The sequence below is a fragment of the Bos indicus genome, chromosome 20, assembly GCF_029378745.1.
Source record: "Bos indicus isolate NIAB-ARS_2022 breed Sahiwal x Tharparkar chromosome 20, NIAB-ARS_B.indTharparkar_mat_pri_1.0, whole genome shotgun sequence".
Classification (NCBI taxonomy): Eukaryota; Metazoa; Chordata; class Mammalia; order Artiodactyla; family Bovidae; genus Bos; species Bos indicus.
In genome coordinates this window covers 20476781-20491965 of record NC_091779.1, presented here as the reverse complement: position 1 = coordinate 20491965, position 15185 = coordinate 20476781, and the positions used below count along the sequence as shown (strand labels likewise).

The following is a 15185-nucleotide window of genomic DNA, read 5'->3' as shown; positions in this document are numbered from 1 at the left end:
CTGCCTGCCCTGGTGTTTACTGATCCATGGGGAACTCACATAACCTAGCCATGCTAACCTGCGGGAAGTCAGACTTCTCTACTGCCTCCCCTCCACCACCCTGCCTCTCTCTTCAGTTCTCAAATACCTAAGGTCAGCAGTTCCATTGTCTGAGCAGACATCCATCCATCCATCCAACTGGCACATGTGCGGGTGAAACCTCCATCCCTTTGTAAGGAATATGGTTGGAGGCTTTTTTTAAATTTTTAATTAATTTTAGTTTGTTAATTTATTTTTTAATTGGGGGAAAATTGCTTTACAATGTTGTGTTAGTTTCTGCCATACAACTCAAATCAGTCATATATATATATAAATATATATATATACACACACACACACATATATGTATGTGTATACACACACACACACACACACCTTTAGTTCCCAATTTTAGGCCAACACTAAGAATCCCACTCAAAAGCCTATTACCCTTTAAAACATAGACCACTTGGTCTGATGGGAAGCATTTGAATTGCATTCTGTGAAGAAAAACAATCACTAATTTTGATGAAGAGCTCTGAGCTGCCTGCATTTAAAAGTTTATGCCCTAGGTTTTGACAAAGTTGAACATAATCAAAATCCTACTGGGAAGAAGACTGTCAGAAAGATTAATTAGAAAGAAAGTAAAAATGGTGTCTTTCTCTGCCTTTGTGTTACTCATCCGTAGATAACAAGCTCTTAAAATGAAGGAAGATGTCTTTACATGGTTTTGATTATAAATTTTATAAAGGTCTTGAAAAGAGTTCATCTGAGCATTGAAATAGCATTTTCTGAAAAGTGTCTCCAACTTTTCATGAGCAGAAACACACAATTGGCAGATGTGTTTTGGTCTCACTGACAATAGAGTCTAAGGCCCCCTATAAAAGAGCTATATACAACTGTTCCTCTCTTCCAGAAAAGATGGATTGCCATGGCAACACTGCCAAGAAATAATAGGTCAAGTTTTATCCTTGTGCCTCAGGCTTGTTTTATTAGGTTTTACTTGGAAGTGGATGCCATTGTAAAATGAAGGATTGGGTGTTTCAAAGTTAAACATCATGCCGAGAAAATCTGATCGATAAAATTGGCTGGTGTGAAGAGGATGGATAAAGGACAATAGTTAGGAAGAACCTCTACATTGATCAAAGAATTATTTAGAGGCCAGATTATTAGAACCCTCTTCTAAAATGCGTGCTTGATTTACAGATGCTTGTATAACTAAGTATTTGAAAATGAATTCATAGTGACTGTTTGTAAAAGATCAGTAGGGAAAAATGGTTTGTAAATTTCATCTTTATGGAAGATTACCTGCGGTAAGGAAAAAGTTCTTATTCCAAAAATAAACGTGCAGCAAGAGAGCATAAAATATTTAAGCTCTCTGTTTTGCTTACTATTTTCATCAGAGTGTGTTTCGTGCTGCTTTATGCCTGCCTATTTATGGAAATGAAAAAAATAAATACAACTGGGAGGGAAGTAATAGCACATAAAAGAAATACATGATAATCAACATTTTGTTATTTCTGTTGTTTTGGAAGGTAGTGTCTCAGTATATGTTATGCCTTTAGGTTTTTCTGTAACAGCACTTCAATCATGTGGGGATAAAATTCCAGCATGAAGCAGTATATAATATGTATCACTTCAAGGAATGGTGCTCTGTCCTTCTAATAACAATATATGTGTGTATTCATATATAGTAGGATCTACTTTTTTAAAGCAATAAGACATATCAACTCAGCTTTTTGGAGTAGAATTAGTTTTCATAAGTGGAATATAGTTATGCATTTTGGCATAACATCTTCATGAGACTATTTTAGGGTTCTCCAATAGACCACTGTTAACCTTCTGTATTTTCTCTCCTGTAAAGTAGTAAAGGGGTATGTGGATAGCTGTGCAATTTATATTGCTTTTGCCCTGGTCATGCAGATTGCAAACTGGGGTCAGTGACTGTATTAGTTTCCTAGGGCTGCCATAATGAAGTACCACAAACCGGGTGGCTGAAAACAACAGGAACGTATTGCCTCACAGTTCTGGAGGATAGAAGTCCTAAATTAAGGGGTCACAAGGCTATGCTCTCTCTCAGGCTCCAGAAGGAGAATTCATTTCATGCCTCTCTCCTAGCTTCTCGTGCTTCCCAGCAATCTTTGATGTTTCTTGGCTTGTTGTTACATCACTCCAAGTCTCTGCTACTGGCTTCAAATGCCCTTCTGTGTCTCTGTTTTCTTTTCACCAGTCACAGGATTAGAATCCATCATAATCCACTATGAACTCATCAGAACTAGATTACATCTGCCAAGACCCTATTTCTAAATAAGATCCCATTCACAGGTTCTAGGGGCGGGAATTCACATATCTTCTGGGAAGAACATGATACAACCCACAACTGTGACTCTGAATTGGAGATGGTCTCAATTACAATTTTAAATTGCTATGCTGTCTGGTACTTTAGAAATGATATATATTCTAATATTTTATAGACATGTAAGGAATAGGATATCCCGATTAATGAAGTGCTTTTAAAGTGTAGAATTGTTAAATATATAAAAATATGTCTAGAATAGATCAATTTAATAAGCATTATCATAGTTTGTAACTGGTAATAGGTATTCACTTATTGTTTATTGAATCAATCAATCAACCAATAATCATTAATACTATATTGAGAATAATTTAATCTTCCTTTGATAATTCAAAATAATTCCTGCAGGTAAAAAGGTAGCAAGGTCTAAGTTAAAGGATCACTACTTGCTTGAATGCTAAATGACTGAATGTTTATTCTGTTTCACATATTTGTATCTATTCGGAGTTCACTGGATAAAATGTGTTTCATGTCTTATGTTTCAATGTTCTCATCCAACTGTACATTGCTACTGATTTCTTCTTTGGATTATTACATATTATTTCCTTTGGTTAACACCAGTGTGTTCTGATTTGATTTCTCCACCTATAAAATGACCTACTTTACTATGTATCAGGATTATCTGTCCTTCAATCCATTTTTCTTTGTCTAGACACTCAATAAAAAGTATTTTGATGGTAGTGATATTATTTGAGTTATGTTTCTTTACTAATGGTTACTTCCATTTTCTGTTTAATTCAATACAGAGAGAAATAACCACCAAAACAAGAACGCGAATTACAATGTAACCCAGATCTTACAAATGAAAGCTATTTCCTCAGTCTAAAACTGCACATTATCTCTGTGTGACTTCCAAAGTGATTGAGAATACACTACGTGCAGTTAAAAAAAGAAAATGTTTCACCAGAGAAAGAAAACATAAGGCAAGAACAGACAAAAATGCCAAAATTCAGAACTGAAGCATGCTCCTAGCTACTACTGATCAAACTGCTAATGTTTTCCATTATAGAGCTCTTTTCTTGACAGGTATTCAAGTATTTGCTAATCAAACTTGTCATTAAAGCCAACAATTCCTAAGAGCATGATTGAGAAATCAAAATATTTAAGCCAGCTAAAATGATTTTATTTTTCCTTAAAAGAGAGAAAAATGAAAGCTAACTCTCTTAGAAGAAAGTTTTGATTTTTCAATCATATTTTTATCCCTCATTTTTTTGTGCAAAAGATTTCCAGTTGTGATTTTTCAATCACCAGAAGCCTGCAGTTGTAGAAAACCAGCAGGTGCCTCCAGTTATTAGAATCAACTGGGAAGAGGAACAAGGCAAAACCAGGGTTTAGAGCCCTTTTCCTGAGCAGATTGAGGAGAGGTACCATTTTAGTTCCCTTTCAAGATTCTCACATTTAATTACATTAGTGGCACTTGACATTATAAATGTTATTTTCTTTCCAGTATAACCTTCTATCATTATTAGTAAATGTCAGATGTAATGAGGTGTTTTTTTTCTGACTCCTTTTTCTTCCTAATATAGTGGGAGAGAAAGTGCTAATGAGTTTGGAAACCTAAAATTGTTTTCAATGCTCAAAACCAATGCAGAGCCAATTTAGCATCTGTTTATTACCTTAGTTTTACTCTTTATTTTCTTTGTATCTGGAAAGGAAATTTCCTCTTTGTATTTCTTACTACATGTCCTTTACTTGCTGCAATTTCTTATTCTCCTTGAGAGCTTTTAGGTGAGAACTACCTCAAATTAGATTGTGTTTCTGGGTTCAAGTCAGAATCCTGTGGAAGATCCTGTCCCTTGCTGTGACTTACCTGCTGTCTGAAAGCTCCTGTTTTTTTTTTTTCTTGAAAGCTGTTTTTGTCCCCCTCTATTTTTAAATTTTGATACATAATGGCTGTCTGACCCAGTGGTTTCCTGTAACATCTCAATCATAATATAACACAACCTTGATTTCTGCTCCCTTGAAGATGAAACACACTCAAAGTGGGAAGTTGATGTGTTTTATAACACTAGACCTGGTTTCTTTACTGTCAAAATAAAATTAGCATCTTATGAAAAGGGAAGCCATCACTGAAGGAGGTCAAGAAGAAAGAGATAATGTCATAGTTTTTCAACACAACATCATTCAGTGCCCGTGTTGAAGACATGCTTGACAGGAGGGTCTGGGTCACCTTTTAGCAGTGGCTCAGGCATATTGGCTGTTTTCTCCGATGAGAAATTAGGGGAAAGCTGTCTGTTGTCTAGAAAAAGCAGCAGAAAGGGGTCCCCAACCGATGATAAGGCTACTCAGTCAATTTTACCAAGAGATAATGAAAGCTATTTAAAGTTACTTCACAGTAGGGGGAAAAAAAAAAGTAGTTTTATAGATAATGTATTCTGAAAAATTATGAACCCGAGACAAAAGTGCCCAAGTTTTAAAATAGGATGACTAGTTGTAAGGGGTTGTGTCTCCCAGAGAGCTAAAATATATTACACAATCTCTGATTATACTTTGCTTTTTAAACACCATTTCATTTCATTGTCTAACTTTCCTCTTTATTTAACAACTGGATATACTGTTAATGGAATTAGAGCCAATGCATATCCAAGAATATCCAAATAAGCTCAAGACTGGATACTTTCTGTCTGATAAATTTGTATATTTGGTCCCAATTACATGGAGTTTTTGATATCCAAGGTTATCGCTAACATCTACACATTCATATTTATAAAATGCTAAGCAAAATACAGAAAAATAATCAAATATTATCTGATTCACATCATTTCAATTTTATTTTTAAGAGTTGTTTTCTATAATCAAGACATGGTCAGATTTTCATGTGGTGAGATCTAGACTTTGGGTTTTCTGCCAATTCTGAAATGTTTGTTCTGAAAGACTTTCCTTGCTTGTTTTGCTTCATTTTTGCTATTTTGAGTACCGTAATCTTTTTCATTTTACCTTTGGAAACGTATTTCAATAACATTACCTAATAAATACCTCTAATCAGGCCAGTCTTATCCCTGCTCCACAAGTCGAGTATACTTGTTTCTGACTTCGTGCACTGTCATACCCTTTGCTAATTTTCAAGCTTTATTTCACACCCCCACATTCTCCTGAAATCATTTGCTGATTTCCTCAGCCTCTTTAGTCACCCTTCTCTGAATTTTCAGGGGCTAAATAGAATACATCACACAAATTAGGAGAAAATTGTGAGCAGTCTTGAATTTCCTGCTGTTAGTTTGAGGCGTTGTGTATGCATCTGAGAGGGAGGGGGTATGGACAAGGAACGGCAGGTCCAGTGAGAATCTGTTTGAGACCCAGGAGATGTACATTTCATTTCGATGTGAAAGGAACCTCTTCTTGTATCATCTAACACATTAGCTTTCCCTTCAGGGCTTGGAACCAGGATTCATTTTGTTTACAAAGGAGGCATCTCTGGGAGAAGGGAGGAAAGAGGACCCAGACTGAAGTTAGAAAGAAGGTAACATTTCTGTCCAAAATGCTAAGCACCAAGAATACTAGGATGGAGAAATCAGAGCCCAGTCTCCTGGGAAAGTGGCAAAGAGGGAAACCAAGGACCTCTGGGTTATAAGTGATATCCCAAATCCTAAGAAGACAAAGGGCAAGACAGTTGAATAGTAATTTCTTCAGCTACACTGTGCAGTGTCCATGACATATACAGGTCATTTCAGGGATGCCTCTAATTCTCAGTCTTCCCTGCTGCATGTGGCTCTTTTGCAGGTTCTGAACACCTGCATTTGTAAGCTGCCATGTGCCATCCTGTGTTAGATTTAACCTTCCCAAACTTCAGGAATAACAGCCAGTTCCTGCTGTTTATTGGCCACTTTTGTGTGTCAGGCTTTATGAAGCACTTCCAATACATTATATCATGTCACCCTAAAAGCATGCTAGACTTTAGGGGGTTCAAGTTAATAGAGGTTCAGTGCTTTGTGCATGTCCCCCTGGTTCTCTAATGGGAGACTGGGCACTCCTTATATGTCCAACCCAAACACTCATACAAAGCAGGTATTTTTATTCTCATTTTTTACCGTTGAATAAACTGAAACTACACTGCAAGTTTTTAAATGCAGACACTTTTTCATAAATTTCTTTTTTCCCTCCACAGAGGCTTGCATTTAGCAGATAGACAGTAAATTCATAATGATGGCGTTAATGTACTCCCCTGGTTTTAAATTATACAAAAAGCCACAGATTTTGATATGTATGAACTGTCTTCTTTTTTCTATAGTTAGGTGCTGCTTAATGGGAATGAACAAATATAGAAGGTACTCTGAGCTAGCCCTTTACCCCTCAAAAAGATTTTCTCATAATATTGCAGAGCTGCCCTATGAAAATGATTAGGAAAATCAAGACTGAAAAACATATACAGCTAGACATTGCAAGTACAATGTAAACTCTCTGTTATGACAATTTGGGGAATAATTAATCACTCCCCAAAAGATGTATTGCTTCAGTTTCTGAGAGACTGTTGTTTCTATTTTGTAGGACACAGCAGGCCAGGAAAGATACAGGACTATCACCACAGCCTATTATCGCGGGGCCATGGGCTTTATTTTAATGTATGACATCACAAATGAAGAATCCTTCAATGCAGTACAGGACTGGTAAGTAACAGCAAAAGTTCCCATTACTAATAATGATTATTTTCTTTTTTCATTCAACTCTTTCTCTCTCCTCAAAGCAGTGACCACACCACAATATAGTATGTATATTTTTTATGTACTATGATCCCAGTTGTGTTTCAGAAAGCCGATAAGGGCTAGCTATGCTCAGACTCATTATGGGAGTATTGATAAAAAATCATTTTGGTGATTTTGCTCTGTTTTGTTCACTCCAGCACTTTGCATCCTGTCGTCTTTAGTTCCATGGGGACAAGTACATTGCTTTCAATTTTTCGAAGCACCGATAATGAAAAATTTGGAAGTATACTGGTCTAAACTAGGGATCTGGAAACCATGAGCCATGGGCCAAATCTGGCCTATGCAGCACAACGGGCTCACCACTTGTTTTATTTTTTTTATTTTTTTTTCACCACTTGTTTTATAAGTAGAGTTTTGTTAGAAGGGCTTCCCTGGTGGTGCAGTGGCTAGGACTCTACACTCTCAGTGCGGGGGCCCCAGGTTCTGTCCCTGGTCAGGGAACTAGATCCCATGTGCTGCAGCTCAGGGTGTGCATGCCACGACTAAAGACTCCATGATGAAGATAGAAGATCTTATGCCACAAGTAGGACCCGGTGCAGCCAAATAAATAAATAAATATTAATGGTTTTTTTTTTTTTTTTTATTTTTATTAAAACACAACCAGGCTCAGTTACTTATTGTCTATGGCTGTTCTCTCTGGCTGTTTACGGTAGAAGTTTGCTGACTCCTTATCTGGATTTGTTAGTTAGTTTTACGTTTTTCTTTAAACTGAAAATTTTCAAAGGACTGGGATGAAGAAAAAAATAAAACTGAAACCTTTCTTTACTCCCAGTTACATCAAACCATGTGACAACACCTGTGATAAACATGATTTGCAGGGCAGGGGGTGGGGAGGGCTCAACAGATCCACATTTTACCATACATAGTCACATCCTGTCTTATTGAAGGAAAAACTACCAATATACAGGTAAAATAAATGACATTTTTTTTCTATTTTAATGACAGTATTATCCAAAATGATTTATTTACTTGTGTATCAGCTCAGTGAAGGTCATGCTCAGTCGCTCAGTCATGTCCCACTCTTTGCAACCTCATGGTCTGTAGCCCACCAGGTTCCTCTGTCTATGGAATTTTCCTGGCAGGAATACTGGAGTGGGTTGCCATTTCCTCCTCTAGGGGATCTTCCCAACCCAGGGATTGAACCCATGTCTCTTGCATCTCTACATTGGCAGGTGTATTCTTTACCACTGAGCCACTTGGGAAGTCCTCAGTGAAGATCAGGTGCTATTAAAAATTTACATTTGCTTTAGATTGCTTTTTAAAATTCATATTGCTTATCTGAGAAAGCACCTACATACTTCTTATTTCCACACACACACTTAAAATACAAAAAATAATACTAATACCACTAACAATGGTAATTCAAAAGACAAGCTTAGGACCTCTATGAAAAAGTACTTATCTTCACTAAAGGGCATAGAAGAAGGCTTAAGTACCCCCCTCTTTTTAGTAGGCTGAATAGTATAAAAAATGTCAGTTCTTCACAAATAAATTCGTGAACACAAGGCAATCCCAATCAAATACCAGGAGGTTTGATACAAAATGGAATGAAACAGAGAGTCCAGGTATAGACAGAAAGCCAATTGGGATTTACTCTATGATAAAAGTAGCATTTCAAATTAGTAACAGAATGGGTGGTTCAGTTAATACTGTGGAGCTACCCAGTGCCACCCATAGCTCTGGTACACATCAGTTCAGTTCAGTTCAGTCGCTCAGTCATGTCCGACTCTTTGCAACCCCATGAATCACAGCATGCCAGGCCTCCCTGTCCATCACCAACTCCCAGAGTTCACTCAGACTCACGTCCATCGAGTCAGTGATGCCATCCAGCCATCTCATCCTCTGCCGTTCCCTTCTCCTCCTGCCCCCAATCCCTCCCAGCATCAGAGTCTTTTCCAATGAGTCAACTCTTCTCATGAGATGGCCAAAGTACTGGAGTTTCAGCTTTAGCAAAAATGGTCATTCTATCTTTGACTGATTCCTCTCAGGACATGATAAGTCCTGGGAGTGTTCATGAATTAATTTCCGATATCAGGGTTCTTAAATCGATTTGTACCCATACTTGTGGCCCGTTTTTCCAATGACTGCTGAGAAGAGATGGATCTATTGAGTTCTGTGAAACCACATGATAACAGTGTAGGAGCCATCCCAGCAGTACCCCTGACTCCTGCATTAGAAACGCTATGGAAAAGTACATCTTCCCCATGCCCCGCTCCATTCCTTGCCTCTGCAGCCCTGCCCAGCTCCCTCCACTGTCAATTCTTCTACTTCTCCAGTTCTCTAACTATTTGGCTCTATTGACCCACTCTTTCCTTAGAAGCTCTGTTTCCTGTCCTCTTAGAAGCACATTTCCCAGATTAATCTTCTCTCTCTCTGACTGCTCCTCTTTCTACTTCCTAGCTTTTACTTCCTGCCTCACCCAGCCGAGGGTAAGCATCCTCTCCTGGCTTTTTTCCTGGGCTTATTCTGTTTCCTTGGCCATCTTATCCATTCACACAATCATCATCACTTATATCAGGTGATTCCCAACTTTAAATATCGGGCCCCAGTCTGTCTTCTGAAGTGCAGTGTTCCCATTTCCCGCTATCTCCTTCTGGCATCTCAGAATCACTTGTCTTCACCTGAAACTGCTCACCTTCTTGGCTTCAGTTTTTGCTGTTCATTGAGGTGACAATGCTTTGCCACCCAGATTCCACCTCGAATCCAACTCTAACTTCTGTCCATCCCAATCTGGGGCCTGATCTTGCATATTAACTTTTTCCCGAATATCCTTTGGATCTGTTCCTGCCTGACAAACCACATGACCATCAGGACTTCTGATCTTTGCTTCTTCCTTCATAATATCCTTCTAACCAATCTGCCTCCCCTTAGATTTCTTCCCATTCCAATCCATCCTATCCCAGTGCTGTTATAAAAGTTTCCCAAAAGAAAATGATCCTAAAGATCATGGAAGACCCCTGCTCAATAGCCACGACTCACTATCACCTCCTTAATTAATTAAAACTTCCTCAGACTGACTTTCAGACACAGAACATCATGGAGCCCATATTTTTTTACAGTCTCATCTCTCACTATTCAAAAGCTGAACTTAACCTTTCACTGTTTGGGGAACTGAGCCTAAACTTTCTAACCTTTGTGGCTTTTTGTTTGCTGGTGCCCTCTGTTATGCATTTCTTTTTCACAACCTCCTACTCTACCTCCCCTAGACATACATACCTGTCAAAACTCAACAAAGCTTATCCATAAATCAGCCCTACTTACTCATGTTGTCATCCACAGTTGTATGATCATGGTTTATTAGGTATCTTTCATTCATTCAATGGGTATTGAGCACCTACTCTGATGGTCAATCTGCCAGATATTGTAGTTAGTTGTTGTTGCTGTTCAGCCGCTCAGTTGTGTCTGACTCGTTGTGACCCCATGGACTACAGTATGCCAGGCTTCCCTGTCCTTCATTATCTACCGGAGCTTGCTCGTTCATGTCCATTGAGTCGGTGATGCCATACAAGAATCTCATCCTCTGTCATCTCCTTCTCCTCCTGCCTTCAGTCTTTCCCAACATCAGGATCTTTTCTAATGAGTCAGCTGTTCATATCTAGTGGCCAAAGTATTGGAGCTTCAGTATCAGTCCTTCCAATGAATATTCAGGGTTGATTTTCTTTAGGATTGACTGGTGTGATCTCCTTGCTGTCCAAGGGACTCTCAAGAGTCTTTTCCAACACCACAGTTCAAAAGCATCAATTCTTTGGCACTCAGCCTTCCTTATGGTTCATCTCTCACATCCATACATGACTACTGGAAAAACCACAGATTTGGCTAGAGGGACCTTTGTTGCCAAAGGAATGTCTCTGCTTTCTAATATGCTATGTTTGTCATAACTTTTCTTCCAAGGAGGAAGCATATTTTAATTTCATGCCTGCAGGCACCATCTTCAGTAATTCTGGAGCCCAAGAAAATAAAGTCTCACACTGTTTCTGTTGTTTCCTCATCTAATTGCTGTGAAGTAATAGGACTGGATGCCATGATCTTCATTTTTTTAATGTTAAATTTTAACCCAGCTTTTTCACTCTCTTCTTTCACCTTGGTCAAGAGGCTCTTTAGTTCCTCTTTGCTTTTTGCTGTAAGGGTGTGTAATTTGCATATCTGAGGTTATTGATATTTCTCCCAGCAATCTTGATTCCAGGTTCTGCTTCATCCATCCTGGAATTTCGAATGATATACTCTTCATTTACATTAAAGAAGCAGGATAACAATATACAGGCTTGACGTACTCCTTTCCCAATTTGGAACCAGTTCATTGTTCCATGTTTGGTTCTAACTGTTGCTTCTTGACCTGCATACAGATTTTTCAGGAGGCAGGTAAGGTGGTCTGGTATTCCCATCTCTTAAAGAATTTTCCAGTTTGTTGTGTTCCATACAAAGGCTTTAGGGTAGCCAATGAAGCAGAATTAGATGTTTTTCTGAATTATCTTGCTTTTCCTATGATCCAACAGATGTTGGCTATTTCATCTCTGGTTCTTCTACCTTTTCTAAATCTAGCTTGTACATCTGGAAGTTCTTGGTTCACATACTTTTGAAGCCTTGCTTGGAGAATTTTGAGCATTACTTGGCTAGAGTATGAGATGAGTGCAATTGTGCAGTAGTTAAACATTCTTTGGCATTGCCTTTCTTTGGACTGGAATAAAAACTGACCTTTTCCAGTCCTGTGGCCACTGTTGAGTTTTCCAAATTTGCTGGTATATTGAATGCAACACTTTCACAGCATCGTCTTTTAGAACTGTAGTTAGTATCTATGCCAGTATTTACTATTCCAGTTAATGGAGCCACCAGAACCCAGTTGCCTGTGGTTGAAATCTGAGTTCTCAGTTTGATTTTTCTCTCTTTACCTGTTACATTGTACCACAGCCTTGTCTAACTCAATGAAATTATGAGCCATGCCATATAGGGCCACTCAAGACAGACAAGTCATGGTGGAGAGTTCTGACAAAACATGGTCCACTGGAGAAGGGAATGGCAAACTACTTCAGTATTCTTGCATAAGAACCCCATTAGCAGTATGAAAAGGCAAAAAGATATGACACAGAAAGACAAACTCCCCAGGTTCACATCCACAACACATCCAATTGTGGATGTGACTGGTGACGGAAGTGAAGTCCCATGCTGTGAAGAACAATATTGCATAGGAACCTGGAACGTTAGGTCCATGATTGAGGTAAATAGGAAATGGTCAAACAGGAGACAACAAGAGTGAACATCAACATTTTAGGAATCATTGAAATGGACTGGAATGGGCAAGTTTAATTCAGATAACCACTGTATCTACTACTGTGGGCAAGAATTCCTTAAGAAGAAATGAAGTAGCCATCATAGTCAACAAAAGAGTCCCAAATGCAGCTCTTGGGTACAATCTCAAAAATGACAGAATGATCTCTGTTCATTTCCAAGGCAAACCATTCAATATCACAGTAATCCAAGTCTATGCCCCAAACAATAATGCTGAAGAAGCTGAAGTTGAACAGTTCTATGAAGACCTACAAGGCCTTCTAGAACTAATACCCCCAAAAGATGTCCTTTTCATTATAGGGGACTGGAATGCAAAAGTAGGAAGTCAAGAAATACCTGAAGTAACAGGCAAATTTGACCTTGGAGTACAAAATGAAGCAGGGAAAAGGCTAACAGAGTTTTGCCAAGAGAACGCACTGGTCATAGTAAACACCCTCTTCCAACAACACAAGAGAAGGCTCTACACATGGACATCACCAAATGGTCAACACGGAAATCAGATTGATTATATTCTTTACAGCCAAAGATGGAGAAGCTCTATACAGTCAGCAAAAACAAGACTGGGAGCTGAGTGTGGCTCAGATCATGAACTCCTTATTGCCAAATTCAGACTTCAGTTGAAGAAAGTAGGGAAAATGACTGGATCATTTAGGTATGACCTAAATCAAATCCCTTACGACTATACAATGGAAGTGACTATAAATAGATTCAAGGGATTAGATCTGATAGAGTGTCTGAAGAACTATGGACGGAGGTTTGTGACATTGTACAGGAGGCAGTGATCAAGACCATCCCCAAGAATAAGAAACTCCAAAAGGCAAAATAGTTATCTGAGGAAGCCTTACAAATAGCTGAAAAAAGAAGAAAAGCTAAAGGCAAAGAGGAAAAGGAAAGATACACACATTTGAATGCAGTTTCAAAGAATAGCAAGGAGAGATAACAAAGCCTTCCTCAGTGATCAATAGAAATAGATCAAAGAAATAGAGGAAAACAATAGAATGGGGAAGACTAGAGATCTCTTCAATAGAATTAGATACCAAAGGAACATTGCATGCAAAGATGGGCGCAATAAAGGACAGAAATGGTTTGGACCCAACAGAAGCAGAAGATATTAAGAAGGTAGTAAGAATACACACGGAGAAGGCAATGGCACCCCACTCCAGTACTCTTGCCTGGAAAATCCCATGGACAGAGGAGCCTGGTAGGCTGCAGTCCATGAGGTTGCTAAGAGTCGGGCACGACTGAGTGACTTCACTTTCACTTTTGACTTTCATGCATTGGAGAAGGAAATGGCAGCCCACTCCAGTATTCTTGCCTGGAGAATCCCAGGGACAGAGGAGCCTAGTGGGCTTCTGTCTATGGGGTCACACAGAGTCGGACACGACTGAAGCGACTTAGCAGCAGCAGCAGCAAGAATACACAAAAGAACTATACAGAAAAGATCTTCATGACCCAGATAACCACAATGGTGTGATCACTCACCTAGAGCCAGACATCCTGGAATGTGAAGTCACGTGGGCCTTAGGAAGCATCACTACGAACAAAGCTAGTGGAGGTGATGGAATTCCAGTTGAGCTATTTCAAATCCTAAAAGATGATGCTGTTAAAGTGCTGCAGTCAATATACCAGCAAATTTTGAAAACTCAGCAGTGGGTACAGGACTGCAAAAGGTCAGTTTTCATTCCAATACCAAAGGAAGGCAATGCCAAAGAATGCTCAAACTACTGCACAATTACACTCATCTCACATGCTAGCAAAGTAGTGCTCAAAATTCTCCAAGCCATGCTTCAACAGTACATGAACCGTGAACTTCCAGATGTACAAGCTGGATTTAGAAAAGGCAGAGGAACCAGACATCAAATTGTGAACATCCGTTGGATCATTGAAAAAGCAAGAGAATTCCAGAAAGACATCTATTTCTGCTTTATTGACTATGCCAAAGCCTTTGACTGTGTGGATCACAACAAACTGTGGAAAATTCTTCAAGAGATGGAAATACCAGACCACCTTACTTGCCTCCTGAAAAATCTATATGCGGGTCAAGAAGCAACAGTTAAAACCGGACGTGGAACAACAGACTGATTCCAAATAGGAAAAGGAGTATGTCAAGGCTGTATATTGTCACCCTGCTTATTTAAGTTATAGACAGAGTACATCATGCAAAATGCCAGGCTGGATGAAGCATAAGCTGGAATCAAGATTTCTGGGAGAAATATCAATAACCTCAGATAGGCAGATGACACCACCCTTATGGCAGAAAGTGAAGAAGAAATAAAGAACCTCTTCATGAAGGTGAAACAGGAGAGTGAAAAAATTGGCTTAAAACTCAACATTCAGAAAACGAAGATCATGGCATCTGGTCCCATCACTTCATGACAGATAGATAGGAAAACAATGGAAACAGTGAGAGACTCTATTTTCTTGGGCTCCAAAATCACTGCAGATGGTGAGTGCAGACATGAAATTAAAAGACGCTTGCTCCTTGGAAGAAAAGCTATGACAAACATGGACAGCATGTTAAAAAGCAGAGACATTACTTTGCCAGCAAAGGTCCATCTAGTCAAAGCTATGGTTTTTCCAGTAGTCATGTATGGATGTGAGAGTTGGACTATAAACAAGGCTGAGCATGGAAGAATTGATGCTTTCAAACTGCAGTATTGGAGAAGACTCTTGAGAGTCCCTTGAACTGCAGAGAAATCCAACCAGTCAATCCTAAAGGAAATCAGTCCTGAATGTTCATTAGAAGGACTGATGCTGAAGCTGAAACTCCAATACTTTGGCCACCTGAAGGAAAGAGCCAGTTCACTGGAAAAGATGCTGATGCTGGG

The 15185-nt window shown here is 39.0% G+C and overlaps 1 protein-coding gene across 2 annotated transcripts in view; it reads left to right on the top strand.

The window, feature by feature from the left end:
- Positions 1–15185, top strand: part of RAB3C (RAB3C, member RAS oncogene family) — a 302198-nt gene that overhangs the window by 139192 nt on the left and 147821 nt on the right. For both annotated transcript variants that reach the window (XM_070774655.1, XM_019983154.2), the window contains exon 3: positions 6860–6978. In XM_070774655.1, coding sequence (XP_070630756.1) covers positions 6860–6978 — 119 coding nt within the window. The remainder of the gene's footprint in view (positions 1–6859; positions 6979–15185) is intronic.